At 36.3% G+C, this 23,985-nt stretch overlaps 1 protein-coding gene and 1 non-coding gene across 2 annotated transcripts; one reads left to right on the forward strand and one right to left on the reverse strand.

Moving 5' to 3' along the window:
- Positions 1–16,308: 16,308 nt before the first annotated feature.
- LOC113314018 (oxysterol-binding protein-related protein 3C-like) lies at positions 16,309–18,708 on the forward strand. Its single transcript, XM_026562793.1, has 8 exons — positions 16,309–16,483; positions 16,583–16,703; positions 16,823–16,988; positions 17,110–17,228; positions 17,310–17,431; positions 17,529–17,705; positions 17,793–17,940; positions 18,041–18,708. The coding sequence occupies exons 1-8, from the start codon at positions 16,389–16,391 to the stop codon at positions 18,440–18,442; spliced, it is 1,350 nt and encodes a 449-aa protein (XP_026418578.1). The 5' UTR covers positions 16,309–16,388; the 3' UTR covers positions 18,443–18,708.
- A 64-nt stretch (positions 18,709–18,772) lies between these two features.
- TRNAF-GAA lies at positions 18,773–18,845 on the reverse strand. The gene has a single exon. It is a non-coding gene; the product is annotated as a tRNA-Phe (tRNA).
- Positions 18,846–23,985: the final 5,140 nt, after the last annotated feature.

Raw genomic sequence — 23,985 nt, forward strand, 5'->3', positions numbered from 1 at the left:
AATCTATTTCTCGATCACTCTCTTATGTAAAAAAAACTTACAGAAGTTGTATATCGGTTCTTTCAAATTGCAATGGCTTCTTTGAAACTCATTTTCTCTTCTTATTCTTTCTTCTTCTTTCTTCTTTTTCGTTCTTCTTCTCTGCTCTTATTCAGTTGAAAATCGAGAGGTGAAATTGAGGTATGGCTTGAGGAAATTTAAATCGTGAGGATGTATAAAAGAAGAAGGAGTTGGTGTTTCTGCTAATTATGAACAAGAAGATTGAGTATTGTTATGAATCGAGAATTAGGGTTTTCTCAGTGAATCGTTAATTGAGTTAGAAATGGAGAAATTAAAGATGGGTTTTGTGAACACAATATGATGAGGAAGAATTAGTGATTGATGTGTGAGTTTTAATGAAGATTAGAGAAGATAGGGTTTCTGTTCTTTCCCAAAATAGATATTAGGGTTCTTGGATGTAATTGAATCAAGTGACTGAAATTGAAATTGAGGTTTTAGGGAAGGATTAGAGATGGGAATGTTTGATTTGAAAAATTAGAGGCCATGGTGGTGGTAGAGGCAGAGGAGGCAGCAAAGGAGGAGGTCGTGGTAGTGGTGGAATGAAAGGTGGTAGTAAAGTGATTGGGTACAAAGTCTGGAATCCTTTTAGATCAAAGCTTGTTGCTGCTGTACTTGGTGGTGTTGACAATATTTGGATTGTAAGTATTATTTGTGTATAATGTTTCGGATTTTTCACTTTGTGTTTTTACTTTTTTTTCTTTGTCATTGTTTTAAGATAATGGTGTTTGATTTGCAATTTCAGGTACCGCCTGAGTTAGACCTAGAGGTGGTGCTAATGGAGGAGGAGGAGGTAGATGGAGTGCTAGTGGTGGTGGTAGTAGTGGTGGTGGTGGGAGAAGGACTTATGAGCCAAACCCATTTGATGTTACTGACAAATTTGCTGAATTAAGTGCTACTGAAATTGAAGGAGGAGAGGAGGGTATCTAGAGAGTTGTCTTTCCAGGTGAAAATTGCTAAGTTCTTTGTTTGACTTTCTGTTTAATGATTGTTATTAGTGATGTAGATACACTTTTCTAATTTCTAATTACTCATTTTTGGTTTTTTGGTCCTATAGATACATGATGAAGCGAAAAAGTTCTCTTATGAGACAGGTGTTAAAGTCGATGTTGCATATGGTGGAGCACCGATGCACAAGCAGGTTTGTTGCTCGCATGCATACTTATTTTGTTTGTATTCACTGGCTATGTTAGTTGGTATAATTCTTTGAGTAGATTTTGGCAGTGCAGTTGATTTTTTTCAGCATTTTAAAATGTCGTATATCACATCATTTGTAGTTGTACTATGTTCTTCGTTCACACACATACAGGAGTTCCATGTTTTATTTTTTGTAGGTGCATTTGATCTTAAGTAGTGAATGTGGCTTTTTATTGATTGTCCATGGATTGATTCTAACAATCCATAATTATAACCTATGGTATTGACATCTGCTAACTATTGAGAGAGGCACTGCCTGTTCTTTAATTGAAGCGCAGTTGCTCTTTTCTACCCTGCCGTTTGTTAAATACTATGAACATCTGTGTGTCATCTATAAAGCAAATAAATTTGTTTGTTTCAGAAGAAGATTTAAGTCTGAATATTTTAGAGTAGCTAAAGATTATAAACATTAACCTTGCAGTACTTGCACAGAACTGTTACATTTTCAGCTCTAGTGAGCTTATTAGCTTAAGCTCGAGTTTGTTTCAACTTCATCTCTCGCTTATGACTTGTGTGAGACAATGACATTACAAAGTTTGGGTGGAATATTTTTTCTTTCCTTTAATTTTTTATTATTGCATGCCTTAACCCTGTTGCAGTTTCTTTGTTAATGGTTGGTCAAGTGCAAATATGGGTTTTAAAACTGTGATATGTTTGTTTGAGCGTGACCTTTTCTGGTTGTGCAGGGATGCCATTCATGCTAGAGATTTAGAACACCAGCAGGCATGGTCTCGAGTTCAAAGTCCATAATCTTAACTGGATGAACATGGCTTGGAGATCTGGTTTACAATCTCCTATGCGTTCAAGAGATGCAGCTCCAATACAGACACCGCCTGTCGTTGAGCCTTGGTGCCGAGATATTCTTAGTTTGTCTACGGAATGTCAACTGATAGTTCATGACTTTTCACAAAATCTCAAGGATGTGGTGCAGCAGCAACAAGTAACAACTTTTGTAACGGAAAGATTATCGGTGCACAACATTTTGCAGCAGCTGCTGTTGCTTAAATGGTTTTTTCCGTAAACTAATCATCTCCTCTTGATGGTGATGGGCACGAAAGGTTTGTGTTTGCCTGGGATTCTCATCACTGATACCAGCAAGTCAATGGTGAGCAGTTACACGATTCCAAATTCGAATCAGCACAGTTGCATACTAGGGTGAATGTTCTCATATACATCTTAATCTTTTTAGAGTGTGTTTTGGAAACTCCACTTTTGTAACAAACATCTACATCACTGCCATTTTTTGAATGTGTGTTTAAGACTAGCAGGTTAACTTGAATGAACGTAAATGTGTTACACTGGTACGTTAATGCGAATGTGAATTATTTTCGGCAATTCGATTTCGGCCCTAATTTTTTTTTTCAAAATAGTATTATGCACACAACTCCAAACAAAAGTTGTATTTTCGTATTCATCTACTGAAAACATAAGTTGTTACTATAAATATTACAATCCTTAAGGGTGTTGTGTTAGACATTATGCCTATACTGGTAATTGTTGTTGCATATGTTTCTACGATATGTTACTTATGTTGTCCACGATTGTTCTACAATAAAAGCAAGAGTTGTGTTAGGTTATAAAAAAAAATCGAAAGAGAATCACAACATTGACAAACTATTGTCGAACCATGAATCACATCACCCTTGACAACACTTGTCAACCATTGTAGAAAAACTTGGACTTTCTACAATACTCCCGTTCCACAATGCATGAAATGGAGTTGTCGTAGGGGTACTGCAACTCTTATCTTGTGTCGTCAATGATGATTTTTCCCGTAGTGTATACATTTCGAGATTGCATCAAAGAATCTAATGTTTCTGAAGGAGGAGCTAAAGAAAGCAACTGATGAACTTTCCCTTGTTCTTTCCATGATTGCTAATCTCATCTGAGTTTATTTGTCTAGTGAATCTTCTTTATGTTTTTTGAAGAATAACTAGGGTTTGGATTAGCCATTATTGTGAGTACACATAGCTATGTCCAACGTTTTTCATCTTTATGTTTTAGATTGATTTATCTAATTTCTAAGCTTTTGGAAGATGATTGTTTGCAATTTTAATCTTTATGATTTTATATATTGTAAATTGGTATGGGATATGTTGTTTACGTCCATGAACCTGTGACTGTCCCATACTTGTTCAAAAGTTATCTCTATTATGTCGATATGAATGTATTGATGGAAGATAGAATGAATTTTTGGCATCACAAAACTTAAAGCCTTTTATGTCATTATTTGATGGATGAAATGATAAAACTTTTGTGTACAAGGATTAAGCCTATTGTATGTCATCGTGCAAATAGTGATGGAAAATAGGATGAATCCTTGTCTATTCCGCAGTATTTGGTCGATCTCCGATTTGTGCATATACTGTATTGTTGCATAAGGTTTCTAATGTTGAGCACAACCGACTGAGTTGATCATTCTCTTATGATTAACTTAGTTGTTGCTTCGTAAGGTTCCCTATGTCGAGCATAACCAACTAAATTAATCATTCTCTTTTGGTCATTTTAGTTGTTCCTCCATAAGTTCTCTTATGTCGAGCATGACCAATTGAATTGGTCACTTTGTGGTTAATTTGGTTGTGTATTTCAATTAAATTAATCATGGGATTTCTTGTGATTAATTTGGTTGTATTTTTCGATTGAACTAACCATGGGTTCTCTTGTGGTTATTTCAATTGAATAAATTTTGGATTCAAATTCATGTTTTTCATGTGATTTGTTTGTCCAAAAGAAATCCTTCTTTTCTTGTGAAAGTAAGGTCCCTTTGTTGTTCCTTCGGGGATGACATTTTATGGGGAGAGTTCATTTTCAACTTGTCTTAATTGCCAAATATTTGTGGGGAGTGCGGTTGTGGAATTTTTAGGGGTTATCTTGTATCTTTATTAACTCCTTGATGAATGCATTCATCTTCGGCTCTATGATTGCATCTAAATTTGTTGGTATGTTAATACACCTTTTGGTCATGAAGTATCTCAGTGGAAATTTCATTAGGATCCCACTAATTTTTGTACCTTTGCCAATTTTTTTGACAAAAATAAGGAGAATTAATGTGTAGTTCACACTACAAATACATATGGTTTACGGATCATTATGTAAGGGGGAGTGGTTTTCATGTTGAGATATGTATCGACTAAGGGGGAGTGATACATATCACCATAGTATTGTTGTCAAAGTTGTGATACAATTGAATTTTGATGCAGTGTAATAATACTATAACACTGTATAACAATGATTGAGAGAATTTTGTTTTCTCATTGTTATAGCTACGGATCTTCAACAACTGTGATGCTGAACTTACAACCTTTAGGATCATGGAGTACTTCGAAGTGGCGAAGATTTCGAGTCGCTTTGAATATGCCAAGGATATCAAGCATGTGGATGAGAAGCTACATTTTTTTATTTTATTTTGTAATCCATATATATTGATAGTTTCGTCACTAAAATTGACAAAGGGGGAGATTGTTAGAGCATTGCTCGGTCAAACTCGCATGCGTTGTTATCTCAAGCATGTTTTTCAATGTTAGTGATCAAAACTATAAGTCTTGATTTCTAGCCTATTTATAGATGTCTCGGACTAGGACATATATAGTGTAATTGAGCTTAGATCTCTCGACGTTCATCTCTTGAATAATAAGAACTACTAAGGAGAGCTTGTGGAACTTCTTCGACAAAAGGTATGTGGAGACTTGAGCTCATCTATCACTTGGAAAGTCTATTTCTAGTATCTCTTATATTGAGACATAATTCGTGTTACGATATAGTTTTCTCTATACACATTTTACATATTGAGCTGAGTATATCCCACTTACATATTTCTCGAAATATGTGTTGGTAAGCTTTCGCTTCGACCAAGTTCATCTTATATCATGAGAAAATTTCCGAGTAACATCTTACATGGTTTGTGTGATACAATCATTTGATGTAGGCTTGGAATATTTCGATAATGATTATTTCAATATCTTGAAAATTGGTTTGATGCTTGATGCAGGTCATACTACAATTCCAGAAGATTCCGCTTAGAGGTTTGGCTTCCATGGTTTCCTAGTTTCAGTCTTTCTTATTTTTAGGATTCTTTTAGATTTCCTTTTAGTTTTTTGTTTCCTAGTTTAGTTATTCTTCAAGCCTATATAAAGGCTAGATTAAGTCTTGTAAGAGCTATCTATTACTCAATCAAATTATTAAACACAAAACTTATCTTTCTCTTGCTTGAATTCTCTTCTCTTCTTGCTTATAGCAATCTAGTATTGCTTTCTTTTACCTTGTTCCACATTAGTTGGTATCACCCGCTTAGTTTTAGGTTTTTCATCCTATCACTTGATCCTTTACTTCGCTTCCGCAACACCTTTCATTCCTTTTAAGTACACAAAAAAAAAATATATGACTGCTCAACCAGTTACTCTAGCAGCAATCGAAGCTCTCATCAAATCTCATTGGCAAAAAACATTATTGAAACTCTTGAGAAGTCCTTGGAGGAAAAATTAGGGTTAAGAGATAACAAGCTTGAAGCAATGCAGAATCACCTTTTCAAGGTTGCAAAACACATAAATATAGATTTGGATATGCCTGAGCTTGTAGACTTAGAAGAAAAAACTAAAAACGATACACTTCAGTTTTTACAGAATGATGAAGTACCTAAAGATGTATTGCGTACTTTAAACATTAAGAAACCGTATGAAGAGTTCATAGGTCATTCAAAGAAGAAGCTAGTTTCTCCTACACTCGACAGTGATGATGAAGATGAACGTGAGAACGATCTAGAGAAGAATTGGATTGAAGAACGACGTTTAAAAACTGGTCACAACCCTTACAGTTCTTTACCCGAATATAAGCTAAAAGCTGATATTCCCAACTTCTCTGGAAATTTTCGTATTGAAGAATTAACTGATCGGTTATTTGAGGTAGAAGCTTTTTTCGAATTTATGGAATTCCCTGAAGATTCTAAGGTCAAACTTGTGACTTACAAGCTCAAAGGAGGAGCTGCAGCCTGGTGGGATAATATCTGTGATGATCGTAGAAACGCTAACAAACCGACAATACGTACTTGGACACGTATGAAAACTTTGATCAGGGATAAGTTCTTACCTAGAGACTTTATGCAGCAACTTTTCATCAAATTGCAGAACATTCAGCAGGGGGCACGCACTGTTGAAGAATATGTGTCAGATTTTTATAATTTGGTGGCACGAAATCAACTCAAAGAATCTGAAGAACAGTTAGTTGCAAGATTCATTGAGGGGATGAATAGATTAATACAAAATGGTATGACTCATTCAGTTTTTACTATGGTCGAAGCTGTGCAGCAAGCTATTAAGATAGAAAATCGCCTTCTTCGTTCTTCTAGGACTTATCCATCCAGACAAGGGCGTTATCAAAATAATTTCAGGGGTACCAATTCATCTCAAAACTTTTCTCCAGATACTGTTTTGACTATTCCCAGGCCTCCTTATGATGATGTTAGCCATTCACATCGACAACCTAGCCATATTGTGCCTTATACTCCACCTTTGGCTACACCTATCTTAGCCAATCCAGTTGATCTTCAGCCGGGTCAGCAGTATCACTCTCTGCAACCAACTCCTCCTATTACAGGGAATCGGTTTCATAACAGGCAACAACAATTTCCACCGCAACAGAGAACTACTAATACTTATGCAAAATTTCGTGGAGATAAGTGCAATAAATGCCAGCAATCGGGGCACACGTCTAGTGATTGTCGGAAATTCAATGCTTTGATTGGTGAACCTCAGTTCATTAATGAAGTCACTGGTGCGCTTAATGAGTTCGAAGATGAAGACTCACCTGGTGATGACGATGAGTTTGTTGGGATTATTCGTCCATTATTTCTTACTCAACAATGCAAGTCTCAGAGACACAGTATCTTTAAATCCAGATGTTATATTGGGGGTAAAATCTGCAAGATGATAATTGATAGTGGCAGTGTGGATAATTATATTGCTGATCACGTAGTTAAGAAGCTTGAACTACCAGTAACTTCTCATCCAGAACCTTACACTATAGGATGGGTTAATGCCTCTAGCACACAGAATATTACTCTTCAGTGTTACGTGTCATTCTCTTTTGAGGGTTATGAAGACACAGTTCTATGTGATGTCATTAATATGACGGCAACCCATCTTCTTCTTGGCAGACCTTGGCAATACGATCTTCACGCGGTTCACAATGGTTTCGAGAATACTTACACTTTTGTTCATAATGGGAAAACCAAGGTTCTTAGTCCATCCAATTCCACTTCAAACTCTTGTGCGCAGACTGATGTTGTCGTAGCCACTGTTATTCGTTCTTTGCACCCACAACATTCTTTACATTCCCATGAAGATTCTAAGCCTATGATTGAGTTGCCTGCAAAGGTAAAGCCCTTATTATTTCAATATAATGTTTTATTTCCAGATGAACTACCAACTTCATTACCTCCTTTACGGAATATTCAACACTGCATCGATTTTATTCCTGGAGCCTCTTTACCAAACCAAGCACAGTATCACTTGAGTCCTGCTTAGCATGAGATATTACAGGGACAGGTAAATGATTTGCTTACAAATGGTTTGATACGACCTAGCAACAGTCCTTGTGCCAGTCCTGCCTTCTTGGTTAGTAAAAAAGACAATGGATGGAAGATGTGTATCGATTGCAGAGCATTAAATCGCATCACCATTCCTTATAGATTTCCGATCCCGCGTATTGATGATATGACTGATTTACTGTCGGGCTCTATTATTTTTACTAAGTTGGATTTACGCAGTGGTTACCACCAAATACGCATTCGAGGTGGAGATGAGTGGAAAACAGCATTCAAGACACGTGAAGGTTTATATGAATGGCTGGTCATGCCATTTGGGTTATCTAATGCACCTAGTACTTTTATACGACTTATGAATCAGGTTCTCCAAACCTTTCTCAGTAAATTTGTTATTGTCTATTTTGATGACATACTAATTTTTAGTCGCAGTGAGCCAGAACACCTCCAACATCTTTCACAAGTGTTTCAAGTTCTTGCTGACAACTCTTTATATGTTAATTTGAAGAAGTGTACCTTCATGGCTTCTTCAGTAACATTTTTGGGATATGTGATTTCTACTGATGGTATTCATGTCGATCCTTCTAAAGTTCAAGCAATTGAAGATTGGCCAGTTCTTACTTCTATTCGTGATTTTCGTAGTTTTCATGGTTTGGCTTCTTTCTATCGAAGATTTGTGAAGAACTTTAGCTTTATTTCTGCACCTTTGACTGACTGTCTCAAGAAGGAGAAGTTTGAGTGGACAGAAGAAATGGATAAAAGCTTTATTCTTCTTAAAGAAAAGCTTTGTACGACACCAATTCTTGCACTTCCGAATTTCAAAAAGCCTTTTGAAATAGATTGTGATGCATCTGTTGTTGGTATTGGTGCAGTATTATCACAGGAGGGTCATCCATTTTCATATTACAGTGAGAAGAATTCAGATGCACAAAAAGAAATGGTCTACATATGAATTAGAGTTATTAGCTCTTGTTCAATCTCTTAAGCAGTGGCATACTTATCTTATACATAGGGAATTTGTTGTCAACACTGACAACCATGCTTTGAAGTTTTTGAGTACTTCTGCTAAAGTTAACAGAATGCATGATCGATGGCTTTCCACACTCAACAAATACACTTTCTCCGTGAGACATAAAAGTGGCAAATTGAATCAAGTTGTTGATGCCTTAAGTAGAAGAAGTCATCTATTAACAACAATTCGTAATGAGAGTTATGCATTTGACTATATCAAAGACATTTATCCAGAAGATGAAGATTTTGGCAAACTATGGGATCAATGCAGTTCTCAAACTCATGGGGTTGATGATTTTCTTATACAAGAAGGTTTTTTTTTAAAGGGAATCGATTATGTATTCCTCAAGGGTCTTTACGTTTACATCTTATGCGAGAATTACATGGCAGTGGTCTTGGTGGTCATTTTGGGAGAGATAAAACCATTGCCCTGATTGAAGAAAGATATTTCTGGCCATCTTTGAAACGTGATGTACAAAAGTTCGTACAAAAATGCATGGTCTGTCAGAGAGCAAAGGGTACAATTTAAAATACCGGGTTGTATACTCCTTTACCAGTTCCTGATGCACCTTGGGTTGATATAAGTATGGATTTTATACTTGGTTTACCTCGTACTGCTAGAGGTAATGATTCTGTTATGGTCGTAGTTGATCGTTACTCTAAAATGGCTCACTTCGTAGCTTGTAAGAAATCAACTGACGCTTATAATGTTGCTTCTTTGTTCTTTAAATAAGTAGTAAGATTGCATGGGGTTCCAAAGTCTATCACTTCTGACAGAGATACAAAATTTTTGAGTTATTTCTGGAAAAGTTTATGGATGCGCTTAGGCACAGTTTTACAATTCAGCACAACTTCACATCCGCAAACTGATGGACAGACTAAGGTTGTTAATAGATCACTTGGGAATTTGATTAGAGCTAAGTGCCTGGATAATAGTAAGCAATGGGATGTGTTATTACCACATATGGAATTCGCTTTCAACACTTATGTGAATCGTTCTACTGGGAAAACTCCATTTGAGATTGTGTACTCTAAAGTACCTAATCATACTCTTGATTTGGTAGCCTTACCCACCACACAGAGTACAAACACTGCAGCCGACTCTTTTGTAGACAAAGCAACTGAATTACATAATGAAGTAAAATCTAAACTGGAGAAATCCAATTCTAAATATAAAGAGGATGCTGATAAACACAAGAGGTTTAAAACCTTCAAGGAAGGGGAGCTCGTGATGATACATCTAAGAAAAGAGAGATTTCCAGTGGGTACTTATAACAAAACCAAGATGAAGAAATATGGTCCTTTCAAGGTTTTAAAAAAGATCAATGATAATGCTTATGTTATTGATCTACCAAATGATTGGAATACCTCCAACACATTTAATGTTCAAGAGATTTTTACGTTTCATGGTGACAATGAACTTCTGGTTTGTTTGGACAACTCGAGGACGAGCTTTACTCTAGAAGGGGGGACTGATGCAGGGCATACTACAATTCCAGAAGATTCCACTTAGAGGTTTGGCTTCCATGGTTTCCTAGTTTCAGTCTTTCTTATTTTTAGGATTATTTTAGATTTCCTTTTAGTTTTCTGTTTTCTAGTTTAGTTATTCTTCAAGCCTATATAAAGGCTAGATTAAGTCTTGTAAGAGCTATCTATTACTCAATCAAATTATTAAACACAAAACTTATCTTTCTCTTGCTTGAATTCTCTTCTCTTCTTGCTTATAGCAATCTAGTATTGCTTTCTTTTACCTTGTTCCACATTAATGCTAATAGTGTGTCAAACCGGCTATTGTCATTATAGAAGAATTCTTCAGTGATTGAAATAAAGAGTTGATCATGTAACCATCTTTGGATATAAGCCTATATATTGTGTTCGCACATTAGTGTATAAATCCATAAACTGGAAGCCAAGAGTATGCATATGTGTGTATAAGAAATAGGTATAGGAGACAGGTTAAGCATGCATACCCGTACGCATACTGGCGGAAGTTCTCGAACCGAGAATTTCTGCTGAGTTTGGTTTTTGACAAACTCTTAACTAGTCACCTTAAGTATGCGTACGTACGCATACTGGCGGAAGTTTTCGAACCGAAAATTTCTGCTGAGTTTGGAAACTTTACAAACTCAAAACCGGTTGCTTAAATACGTATACACGTACACATACTTAAGCTGGTTATTTTGTCAAATCGGTAAGTTCATGGACTTAAACATTTAAATCATAAGGAATGCAATATTTGCAAACCGTGGCTATAATGTCCATGATTGATTCAAGTGAATCAAACCGATTTGGTTTCAATTGTGTTTTCTAAACAATTGAACAACTCTTTAACTAGTTTAATTTGAGTCATTTGAAATAGTTATGGTTAAGATGAATAAGGTCGATATGAGTGTAATCATATGACTAACCTCGGTTAACTATTTATGAACCAACATGGTGTACACGTTTAGGTACGGTTACATAAACCTAAATGAGGGTACATTTCATTTGTTTGTAACAAGCTAAGTTCGATCTAATGGGTGAAAGATATTAGCTTGGTTGAATCAGGTTTTTCATCTAACAGTAATTATTGAATGCTTTGTTACCAAGGTAACTTGGATTGCAAACCCTAATTTGAAAACTATATAAACGAGAACTCTATCAACTGGGAAACCTAATCCCCACACCTCCTGTGTGTTACTAGTTGCATAACTAGAGGCGATTATCCTTTAACCTTAAGTTTCTTCTCGAGACCCTGTAGGTTAACAACTTGAAGACTTCATTGGGATTGTGAAGCCAGACCCAACTATTATATTTGTAGTTGCATGATCTGATCTTGTTGTTTCTATCGTGTTGAGTGCAATTGAAATAATTGGCTCGAGATTTTATATCTCTGATAGGAAAGATAGAAAAGTAATCACAAACAAACTTCGTCTCATTGTTTGTGATTCCACAATAACTTGTTTCGCTGGTCGATTAAGTTTATTGTGAGGTGATTGATAATACTAGGATGTTCTTCGGGAATACAAGTCTGGTTTATCAGTTGGTCCATGTTCACCTTGATTTATTAAAAGACGGAACAAAAACTCTTGGGTATTTCTGTGGGAGACATATTTATTTAATCCTATAGACTTTTCTGTGTGAGACAGATTTGTCTATCAAGTCTTCGACTTTGGGTCGTAGCAACTCTTAATTGTGGGTGAGATCAGCTAAGGGAATCAAGTGTGTAGTATCCTACTAGGAGCAGAGACGTAAGGAGCGCAAATGTACCTTGAATCAGTGTGAGATTGATTAGGGTTCAACTATAGTCCAGTCCTAAGTTAATCGGTAGTATGCTAGTGTCTGTAGCGGCTTAATACAGTGTGGTGTTCAATCTGGACTAGGTCCCGGGATCTTTCTGCATTTTCGGTTTCCTCGTTAACAATATTCTGGTGTGTGTGTTATTTCTTTTTCGCATTATATTTTTTTATATAATTGAAATATCACAGGTTGTGTGTTAAGATCAATCAATTAGAATATCCAACCTTTGATTGTTGATTTACATTGATTGACACTTGAACATTTGTCTTTGGTACCGTTCAAGTAACTCCTCTTATATTCAATCAGGCTCGCAGATTTCTATTTGCTGATTGCGGATCGAATTAAGAGTTAGATATATTAAGCTCTTTGATATACTTTATTCTAGATTCAGTCTGACTGTCTAGTTGGTTCTCTATAAAGTGTATTGGAGTAAGTCCTCTCGGATTTCCAAACGAATTGTTGGGTGTGGTTGTTAGACCCCCACATTTTCAAAAGTTATTACACAACGAGCACTGTAGAGATAGAGATCGCGAATACAAGCATTGTCCAAAGAGAATCAATGGATTCTCAAAGCCCGGATACAGGGCTTTTATGCATTTATACACTTCTACAGAAGAAGGCACATACAAAAAGCACTTCTGAAAATGTCCTAGGTGTTTCTTAGTGAAGCTGACTGATTAAAGAGTGGGAACTAATTGATTCACTATTGTTTTATATTTTATTTTGGTGTTATGTTAACTAATCAATGAAAATTTCTTTGTATTTGCACCATCATTGGATCAAAGAAATTATAATAGATTTAAGCAAATACATCAGATTAATTAAAGCAAACACTGCATAATCGTCAGTTAACGTCCCCATTTAGTTGCCGGTGGTAGAGCATATAGGATGTATTCGGGGTTGAATTGGTTGAGCTCCATAAGAATGTTGAAACAAGCATGGAAGGCGAAAGTTGGTAGAGCATATGTGAAATGCTTCCCGTATCGCTAGTATTCTTGGTCCACTTTATCTACATCTTCACTGTTCAATTTATTACGGTGACTGTGGACTAGTAGACCTAGGAATGACGATATTTCCCGAGTAATTATACTAAAACGATACGGCATCCATCAGCCTCACGATTAAAATGGTTCCCCGTTTCTATGACGAACAATCTAAAAAATATCTCCCAGAAAACATGACATCGAATCGGCTACATTCCCATCGATATTATCTCTTTCTGAAAAACATAGGCTGAAATAGCTAAATCCTCTTCTAATTAAAGTGAACCTAAAACTATGAACTCTAGGAGACACCCTGGGATGCATTTTCGTAGATGATGCTTGAGTGAGTTTTAGAGGTGCAGAATATGTGAAGTTGGAGTTGAAATGAGGAGTATTTATATGGCTAAAAAAATTCAACCGTCGGATGACGATAAATTTCAGTCGTCGCTCAAATGTATCCGGTGGCGCTTCACGTCTGCCTATAGGCGGGTTTAGTATGCTCGCTAGGGGATTAATTTAAGCCATGCGGTTTTAGTTGACCCGCTGACGAATATGGTTTGTCCGCACGGTACTAATTGATACACGCAGTGTTTGTTGGTCTGCAGTGAACAAATCAATAAAATTTGTCCATTTGTCCACACGTTATTTCTGGTTTATTGAATCTATAGTGCGGAATGAAAAAATCCATGGTTTATTCATCCACGTAGAGGTATAAAACGTGCCGGCCCAGCACATCCCGGCACACGAAGTCGCGTGCTTCACGTGCCATGTGTCGTGTTGTGCCAACGATTTAAACGCGTTGTGCTTTACTAGTCAAAAGCTAGGCAAAGCACAGCCCACGGGCACACCACACGAAGAAACATGTTGTGTGGTGCTGACACACATGTTATAAATCACTTATTGGTATACATTAAGTCAGACATTATTACGAGAATCTAAATAGACAACATATTATTTGAAATTATTTCAAGTAAAATTAACAAGTTTATTCAATAAAAAGAAATAGCCCATCAATATAAAATTGGATCATTGTCATGTAAATTAATGTCTAGTCAAATATAGGTAACGACATTATAACAACGATATTCAAATATATTTTCCAAATGTTTAGGTATTATATGTGTTGTTATAAAAATAAGCTAGCATAAAATGTCAAAATGAAATACATTTTCCAAATTTATAGGTATTATATGTGTTGTTATAAAAATAAGCTAGCATAAAATGTCAAAAACTAGCTAGAATAGTGACTCTTTTGTGAAATTTACACAAAATGTGATGTATTATGCCTTCTTATATGGTGTACTTGTGCATGCTATGACGTGCTTTCATAACGTGATGGGCTGGGCTGGGCGCCTGGGCCACATGCTTATCCGTGCCGCGTATTGCGTCGATTAGGCTAACCCAACACAGCCCATTAAACTAACGTGCTGGGCCGTACTGGGCTATATCACGTGCTGGGATGAACTGGGCTCAGATTTTAGCGTGCTGGGCTGGGTTGTGCTTGTGTTAGCACAGCCCAATTTACACCTCTACATCCACGGTAATTACCTTTACCCCCTATCTTCAAGCTTGCGAACTTGAGAGAATTTAGCTTATATTCTGTAAATCTTTATCTTTGGTTTGATCGAATAAAAGGACTGTTTTAGCTGTCATTTTTAGGTAATTATTCAATTGACAATCATGATAATGATCATGTCTTTTCGAAAAAGAATGTAAAAGAATTTGATAGTTACATGTTCAGTGTACTCATTTCAGTCGCTACTTATTAGTACTAGTGACCAAAAAAAAGAAAGAGAGACAGCCAAAAAAGCTGAAAGTTGAAAGCCAATAACAAATCAAAAAGAAGCGATTCCCAAAGGGGATTCTCCTAAAGAACATTTTTAACCTTAATCCAATGTTAATTGGAGACTTGGAAAACAGATGCTTTGGTCTTCATTGTTAATCATCCTAGCCATGATGGCAACAATGAAGCTACATTTTCATCATTAATTAGCTTGCCTGAGAGTGTATTTTCATTTCTTTCCACTCTCTACAAGTTTTAGGTGTATCTTCTCTCCCAGTCAACATATTACTGAGTATTTTCAGTAACAAAGCACTCTGAAAGAATTGTGAAATTATTCATGTTTTAGTAAAGGTAAACTCGGCCGAATTCAGATAAATATTTTCAAACACTGGTAGTAATCAGTGAATCGACTACGATTTTTATTCTGCTCGAATGGCCGGACCATATTTCATGGCAAGGTCATCTGGGGTTTTCGGTTGGCCTATGTAAGCGAGGCATGACTCATGATGGATGGTGTGGGGCATGCAAAGAAAAGGTAGTCCCATTATTCATTGACTGGTTCCCAACTTTAGTCTGTGCACGAATCTGGACCCTTCAACATCATCATTTCTCGCGTGTAGCATCATTAACGCTTAACATTCAAGTATAAATGGTTAAAAGAAAGACTTTTAAAAAAAAAAAAAATTATAAACGATTACCTAGTTACCTATTTCAGAAAAATAATAATTTTACTTTTACATTTTCTTTTTCGTATAAGATTTTATTTTTTTTCTAGCACTTTTTGGTATAGGATTCACTTTCTTGAGTGGTTGATTTGATTCCTCAATGATAGATGTTGAGGTAGAAAATGATCTTTATAGACATCTAGAAGTCGGGGAACTTATTTGCAAGCTGAAAAATTCAGCGGCCGTGCTACACTGACTTAGGGTTCGTTTTCGTGAGTTATTATGCATAAATAACACAGTCCATGGACCCATTCCAGACTTAGCAGGGGTAAGTTTTCAAATCTCTGATCTCGACTATGAGAGTTAGCTCCTTTGCTAGCTTGATTTCAGTTTTGTGCACACTACTTCATGAAAGTATATATGTTAAACAGATAGTCCCATTACAATAAATCTTGTCACTATAAAAAAATGAATCTTATAATATTATTAAAATGTCACATGAACAGTCTTTAGAAAATAGGTAGAAAATCAGATTAAAAGATAGAAGCAAAAACCTAAAACTGATAATTATATAGAATTACACTGCAACAGATGCAGTGAAAAATAGCACTGCAAGTGCAAAGTAGACAACTTTTCAAGAACGAAAATCATTACATGTACCCACGGCCATCATGACTGCATTTCAATATGATTATTTGACAGTTGGGATAATCTGTTAAAGACGCCATCATTTTGGTCCTTACCGCCTATAAATATATATTGTTTTCAACCAAGGACATCTTACTCCCACTTCTCCATCTGAATCATCTGATCACTCTCCTTTTCTTTATAACTCAATCAAATTCAAGTAATTACTCATAACTAGCAAACTTTCTCAAATGGCATCCGCAAAAGTTCAGAAAAAATCTAGTTCTAGATTGTTATCCTCTTTAAGTTTCGGTGGTTTTGTGAAAACCCACAAACCAGCTAACAGGTATGATCTGATACTAGTTGAATTTCGTCTTGGATCGATCGAGTTTGTGACATACTAATACAACTTTCATTTACTTGTTTGATTGGCTACATTAATTAGTAATGGAGGAATAGAGGATATAGCAGTTGCACTTAGTGAAGGACTATCTTTTAAGCAGCTGGATCAGGTAGGAAAGCCACCCATCAATGGAGGACAATCAAAGCTATCTAAGCAGCTGGAGGTAAGAAAGCCAACCCTCCTCCTCAATGCACGCTATTTGGATCAATATGACATCTTTGAACCTATCGCTGTTATTATCTTCTTATGTTTCATGAAGCCGGTTTCTTGTTCCGCTTGCAGGAGAAAGAACGTACTTGGAATATGCTTACATCACTGTCTGCAATCCCAATTTCATATTTCGAACCAGTCACCCAACTCCAGAAGATAGCCGAGGTAATGGGGTGCTGTCACTTGTTGGATAAGGCTGATGAGTGTGAGGATCCTTACATGCGGTTGGTGTATGCCTGTAAGTTTTACGGCTAAATATTTGTTCAGGAATTAATGTACAATTTTATAGGGTAATAACTAATATGCAGATTACCGCGTATAATACCAGAACTATCTCTAATGGTTATAGTTCTTTGCAGCATCATGGGCAACAAGCTTCTTGTATACGTCCCAACGGACATTAAAGCCGTTCGATCCAATTCTCGGAGAGACTTTTGAATTGGTTAATCACCATGGAATTTCATACATTGCTGAGCAGGTTTGTTGCTTCACCGGAGGATCGTGTAATTTCCGCTTTACTTTTTTTTTTTTTGGTTTATTTAATTCGACATCATTTCAGGTTAGTGACAGTCCACCATTGGGTGCTTCACATGCTGAGAATGACCACTTCACTTATGACTCGACATCCAGATTAAAAACCAAATTTTTTGCCAATTCAATTGATGTATGTCCTCTTGAAAGGTAGGAAAATCTTCGTAGTTCGTTTCCCTTCGATATGGCTTTGGTTGATTAGATTTGACAGTACGTATCGCTCGATTTTGTTGCATTTGTAATGCAGAACCCGTATTACCCTCAAAAGAGACGGTGTAGTGTTAGACTTGGTTCCCCCTCCCTCAAAAGCTAACAACATTGTAGTCGGAAAAACCTGGATCGATTTCACGGGACACTTAACCATGACAAACGTGACTACTGGAGACAAAGTTGTGCTAAACTTTAAACCGTCTCGCTGGTTCAGGTACGGCGCATTTACTAGTAAATTATTTTTCCCTGGTTAGTTGCAATTACTTTGTAACAATTACGCATTTAAGCTGTACGTTTGCAGTACCGGGCGTCCTTCTGAAGTGGATGGATATGTTTACAATGCTGCAAAGGAACCTCAAATACGCATGACCGGGAAATGGAACAGTTCAATGAGTTATCAACCTTGTGATATCAAAGGAGAGCCACTTACCGGAACCGAGTTAAAAGAGGTCATTTTCACTTGCGCCATTGATGAATTCTCTTTGCATTTTGTTTGCAGTAATGTGTTTTACAATCTAAAATATCCGCAATTTCATGTTCTTGGTGCAGGTATGGAGTGTTGGTGACACTCCTAAAACCGAAACACTTCCTTACACATACTTTGGTGATAAGATAAACAGCTTCGAAACTGCACCCGAGAAGTTGTTGTCATCAGACTCCCGTTTACGTCCTGACAGATATGCATATGAGACGGGTGATCTGTCTAAAGCCGGTACCGAAAAGAGCAGGTTGGAAGAGCGACAAAAGGCTGAAAAGAAAAGGCGAAAAGCTAGCGGCGTTAAATATAGTCCAAAATGGTTCGACCGAACTGAGGAAGTAGTAGCTACACAATGGGGTGACTTGGAAGTTTATCAGTTCAATGGTAAGTACAACGAACGTCGAGAACTATTGAATAGCAGCAACACTGGCGCCAGCAATGTTCGAGAAACCGAGTTTCATCCATGGCAATGAAGTGGTTGCCGTTTCGCCGGAAAGTGAAAGTTGAATTGATTTATTCTGCATAATTTCCATTGGGTTGCTGTATAAGGTCGAAAGACAATGGCGTAAGCAGTGTTCGAGCGACTGAGTTCCCATCCATGGCAATGAAGTGGTCGTGATTTCGTCGGAAAGTGGGAGTTGAATTTGATTTGTTTCTGTATCTTTTCCATTGGATTGTTGTTGTTTTTATCTTTGATTCCTTGTATAGGAAAATGGTAATAAATGAACATGTATTTGAAGTCTACTGATTAAATGAAATTAAGCAAAAATAAAAAAATAGAAAAAGATGTAAAGAAAAACAAATGCGGTGAGCGTGGATCGAACACGCGACCTTCAGATCTTCAGTCTGACGCTCTCCCAACTGAGCTATCCCCGCTTGATGTCCATTTGTTGTACGGAAACTAATTCACTAAAGCTTCTCAAACCGGTTGAAAATGTTCTGCCAATTCCTTTTTTCTTTCTTTTTTTTTTAGAGAGAAAAGGGGGCTACAGAGAGCCCCGAGAACCATTATATTCGGAAAAATACCTCATTAAACTTGAGGTTTGAAAAAATACAAATAGTAGGTGATAATAAAATTCTACCATCCTGAAACATTTTTATGAAAAGTAAACTGACATAAATCATGAGCAATGAAATTGAAATTTTTAACGACAAGGACAAATCTAACTTCTCCAAATTTGACTCCAATATCTTTGAACTTCGTAACTAGGGAGTGAATGCTCCACGGAATAAATATTTCTCTGATTCTTCAACGTTCAACCCTATATCAAATTCCAGTGGCGCTTTTTTTCCATGGACAGTTAAATAAAAGATGAGTAATCGACTCCATGAATTTCAAAAATAAATATGATATTTAAGAAATGACTTCTAGATTACGATCCCGCCATTTTGGTTATCTTTTCCTTCATTAAAATTGAAGTCTCTCAAGAGAGATATGCCCAAAACATCGTCATAACGGTAACCACTGGCAGCCATGGATTTTCAAAAGAATAGAAAATCCCGTCATGTTGAAGTGAATCGTTCCCAATTCTGGACTAGACAAGATTGCAACAAACGAATGAAACTCCTTTTGGACTATAGAATACTGCTTTGAGAGCAGACGGAGAGTAATCTTGTTTGGATGAGTAACTCGTAAGAATTGTCATACATACAAAAAGAAAACCCAAAGCAAATCGTTTTATACCACCGTTTGATTTATTGATACTAAATAGTAGAAATATATACATTAAATACTAAATACTGTCCAAGAAGTCGTGGATTTCATGGAAGAATTGATCTTAGAAGGATGGATAAGAAGGATGGATAAGAAGGAAAATAAAAAAAAAAAGCGGTTATGCATAGTGTTTTGCTTATATATTTTTTTCCCATGAAAATGCCCCATTTATGATCTAAAATGGATGTATCGGATGCTCGAGCAAGGGAAAATCTCTTTTACCTACTGTAAACAAAGTGCCATTTTGATGCTAAAAATTGATGCGATAAAGAACCACCAATCGGGTAGAAAAGAAACGTTGTCACTACATTTGTGTTGGTAATGTGAATGCCTCAATATTTCTCTAGGATAGACATATGAGTTGTTTATAAATGGTCGATCGACTTGAGTAGGAACTTAACTTTTTTGAAAACACGATTGAATGATCTACCGCAGACATGACTATATATTCTGGAGAAGAAAAAGAACAAAAATAGGTATGGATAGGTGTATATTAGTGATGGATTTTTCATTGTATGAATACTAATCTTATTATGTTACACCTGTTATTTTTTGTATTTTCTTTTTAATTGATAAAGTAGAACCTTCATAGATCAAAAAGTGGGCCCCAAAGACGTATCACCCAAAGAGGATACAAGAAAAGAAAACAAAAGAAGAAAGAAAAATACAAAATACGAGAGAGTAAGATTAACTAACCCAACACTACACTATTTTAAGGTATTAGCAACTTTTCATAGATGTTGCTAAACAGGGCTGCAACAGGGTTTCGCTGTTGCTAAATACGGTGTCGCAATTTTTACCAACGGCATATGCTTTGTTGTGAATCTCGGTCAGCAACGACAATTCGCAATGGCGCTTGCCGTTGCTACATTTTTATTCGCAACAACAGCCTGTTGTTGCTAATCTGTTTCTAATTACATAAATACCCTTACCCGGAACTAGATACTGTTAGTTCCGGTTCTAATGGGTCTAATTTTGCAACAGAGGGTTGAGGTTGCTAATTTTTTGCAACCACAAAAAAAAGGTCAAGTCTATGTTTATTGACCTAGTCAAAATTCATTACCCCTACATTTCCTCCCCTGCAATTACCCAGTTCCCCATATTCAACATCCACACAGATATACAAACTACAATGGCGATACAAAACTGTATTCTGGAGAATCATACTGAGAATCACCACTAGATAATATTATAGAAGAAAGGATTCTTCAATTAATAGAAATGTACACAAGTTACATAACCCAAAATTTTGTGACTGACATACAACTTTCGTTCTGTGTTTATAAATGGATGGGTAACCTAGTTAATTTGTGTCAACTGACAAAGGCTTTGAAAAACAAGGAAAGAAGGACTTAAATATCACCAGAATGTATCACGAGACTCCGCTTGCTTAACAAACTTCCTCAACAAATCATACGTAGATGCAGCTGCTGCTAAAATATCACCAAGTACTGCTTTTTGACTTAAACCCAAATACCTGCATAATAACCAATTTGATGTTTCAGTACTAAGGTTACAAACAAAAGACTAAAGCCTAGATTTTGTATAATATGCAGAGACAAGTCAAAACCATGAAAAGAAAATATCAAGAAATCAACTCTGCTATAAGTGAACTAAATGGAGAATGTAAAAGCAAATCCAAACAGAGACACAAATGTGAGAATGAGAGAACAAAAATACAGTTCTAAAATCAAAACAGAGAGCCTAGAATTTAAGGTTAAAGTATAATGGGTATTGAAAATGTGTTTAAACTCACTCAAATAACTCACGGGTCACTTAAGAAGAAAAAAACTTTTATTTTTTTTTTAAAACTTGGTCTTACAGACCTTAATTTTCTTTACAGAATGCTCTCTCTATTTTTTTCTCCTAACACCTTACCACTCATGATTTCACTCGAGTACAAACCTTACTACCAACTTCGAGCTTCCACTCAATTACAACTTTACAAGTTATAACTGAACCCACTCAAGCCTATTTATAGCTTTAGTTAACCGACCTCTTGAAGGTCAAGAACTTTCTTTTACTATCTAGTATACGACTATTCTAGAATAATCTAGTGACCGGCTTTCCAACAATCTTTTACAACAAAATTCACTGACAGTCTAGACAAATCGACCACCCTCTTACTTACTAGCTAAGCACTCTAGATGCTTCTTATACTACCGACATAGCTCGGTTGAACCCATATTACTCTAGATTACTCTTGATTAATCCATATCAAGTTTACTCTTCCTACACATTAAATGAAGAAGGCAGTGATAAAAAAAAAATTGTTGACATTTATATCTTTGTTTCTTTCAACGGAGGGAGCCAGTGTGATACTTTGGAGTGCAGGATTCCAGCTTTTTATCCACCATTCAGCGTTCTTCAATGTACGCATCTTGATTTAGCAATCGAGAGTTAAGCTCCTGAACTTCATCCCTAAGTCCTTTTTCTTACAAAAATGAAGGGGTAGAAATCAGTTGGTATGTTACAGGTCCAAGCTTAAATGGGTTGGAAAGCAAAGAAATGCCCTATTTCGAGCAAACAAGACGAAAAGAAATTAAATCAACATCCGAAATTTAATTGACTAAACCAGTTACTACCACTCAAACTCAATTATGATACAAATTAAGGTCTCGCAATACCGAAGTAGTATGGCACTTAATGATAAGCAATGAAGGTCAAAGTACTCTCACTTGAAAGTCCAATAATGCCTGCCTTGCTTACAGAACCTCAGCTTCTTGTAATGAACATTTCAACCACACGATTAATTTTTTTCCTGCGATTGCAAGCGACCCCAATCCTCAATAAAAGTCTACTGCCAACAGTAAGGTCCAGCAATAACTTTACTCCATAATTTCCAAACTCTATGAATCACAATCACAATATCTTGCAGAGGTAGTTTCTTAAATAATAGTCCAAGTGTAATTAAGATAGTTTGTAATACGAAGAGGGGAAAAAAAGGCTTGAAAAATCCAAGATAGTATCACCATGAACATGCCAAATATTGTACCATGTGTAACCATAAGTCAAAGAAAAAAAAGGGAAACATGAAAGAAAAATCTTGCTAATATCCATCTCTAAGGCCACCAAATTTCCCTTGACCAGCAGTATCGCAACGGGATGAACTTCAACACAAACTGTAGCTGCAAATCTCCACCACCGCATCAATTGGTATACCCAGTAAGCCAACTTCCAAGTTTCCAAATGAAGAATTAATTGAATAGAGTTGAAATATACCTAGCAATTCTAATAATCGCCTTATCAGATGTAGGAATCTTCATTTGTAGTCAACAACCTAAAATTCGCTAAACATATTTGTTCTGCTCCTTATTTCCCTTGATTCATTCTCTATTATTTCTAGAACCTAATCAACAAAAAGTTCAAAGTTTAGGCATATATATGTCAGAATCGAAGTAAAGCGGGCCATGTATGCACCAAGCTTAATAAGGGCGTTTATGTTACATATGAAAGGGTGCAGAAACAAATACTTTACCTCCGGTATTGAATTAAGGACTCCGCTGGACATTGCAACATCCACACGCCATATACAACAACCGTATTTACTGCAATTCAAGAGACAAAACATACTTTCGGCAATTAGCATATAGAATATTATATTTGATCTTGTTCGACCAAAAGTTTCATAAGCAAGAATAAGGAAATACCAATTTATGCCTTCAGTTTGAGGAGTATGACCCACCACCATTGCTTTAACACCTAATGCTTGCAACGTCTCTTGCAGAATCGTGTGTATCTGATTTAAGATAATACATTAAGTTTAGGTAGATAAAGGATATATGTAACGGAAAAAACCAAAGTTACTTTCCTGGCATGCTTGATAATCATCTATGTCACTGGTCTGTCCGGAGTACAATCGTGATTCCATTAATTTAAAAAATCCTAAGCAAATCCAAATAGAGAGCCTAGATTTTGTTAATTCATACCGTATATGTACTCAACATCAAATCAAAACCAGCAGTATTTTTGATCAATGAAATGAATACAACTAAACAATAGAGTTAAGTCATTAAGTTATCGTGATTTCTTTTCAATCAGAACTTTAAAGCTACACGTTAGAATTCAAGTGTATAAACTCCGCCAGTTTCCATCCCACTTCAAGTCTAACCTGTAGCTATGAACTGAATCACGATAAACTGCTAACCAATTCTATTTTGACATGTCCACTTCATCCATTTCTTGTTCTCATCAGATGATATATTACTCTCAAAATAAACTTTACAAGATCAAACAAAGTACTTTACAAGATCATACAAATTACTTAAAAAACTTCCTAAGGAACTCAGTTCATACAAACTT

Source organism: Papaver somniferum, chromosome 9, assembly GCF_003573695.1.
Source record: "Papaver somniferum cultivar HN1 chromosome 9, ASM357369v1, whole genome shotgun sequence".
Classification (NCBI taxonomy): Eukaryota; Viridiplantae; Streptophyta; class Magnoliopsida; order Ranunculales; family Papaveraceae; genus Papaver; species Papaver somniferum.

Coding starts and splice junctions, on each gene's coding strand:
- LOC113314018 (XM_026562793.1), top strand. CDS start 16,389: ATGGCATCCGCAAAAGTTCAGAAAAAATCTAGTTCTAGATTGTTATCC. Junction 17,432..17,528: donor GATGTATGTCCTCTTGAAAG/GTAGGAAAATCT, acceptor TTTGTAATGCAG/AACCCGTATTACCCTCAAAA. Junction 17,706..17,792: donor AAACCGTCTCGCTGGTTCAG/GTACGGCGCATT, acceptor GTACGTTTGCAG/TACCGGGCGTCCTTCTGAAG.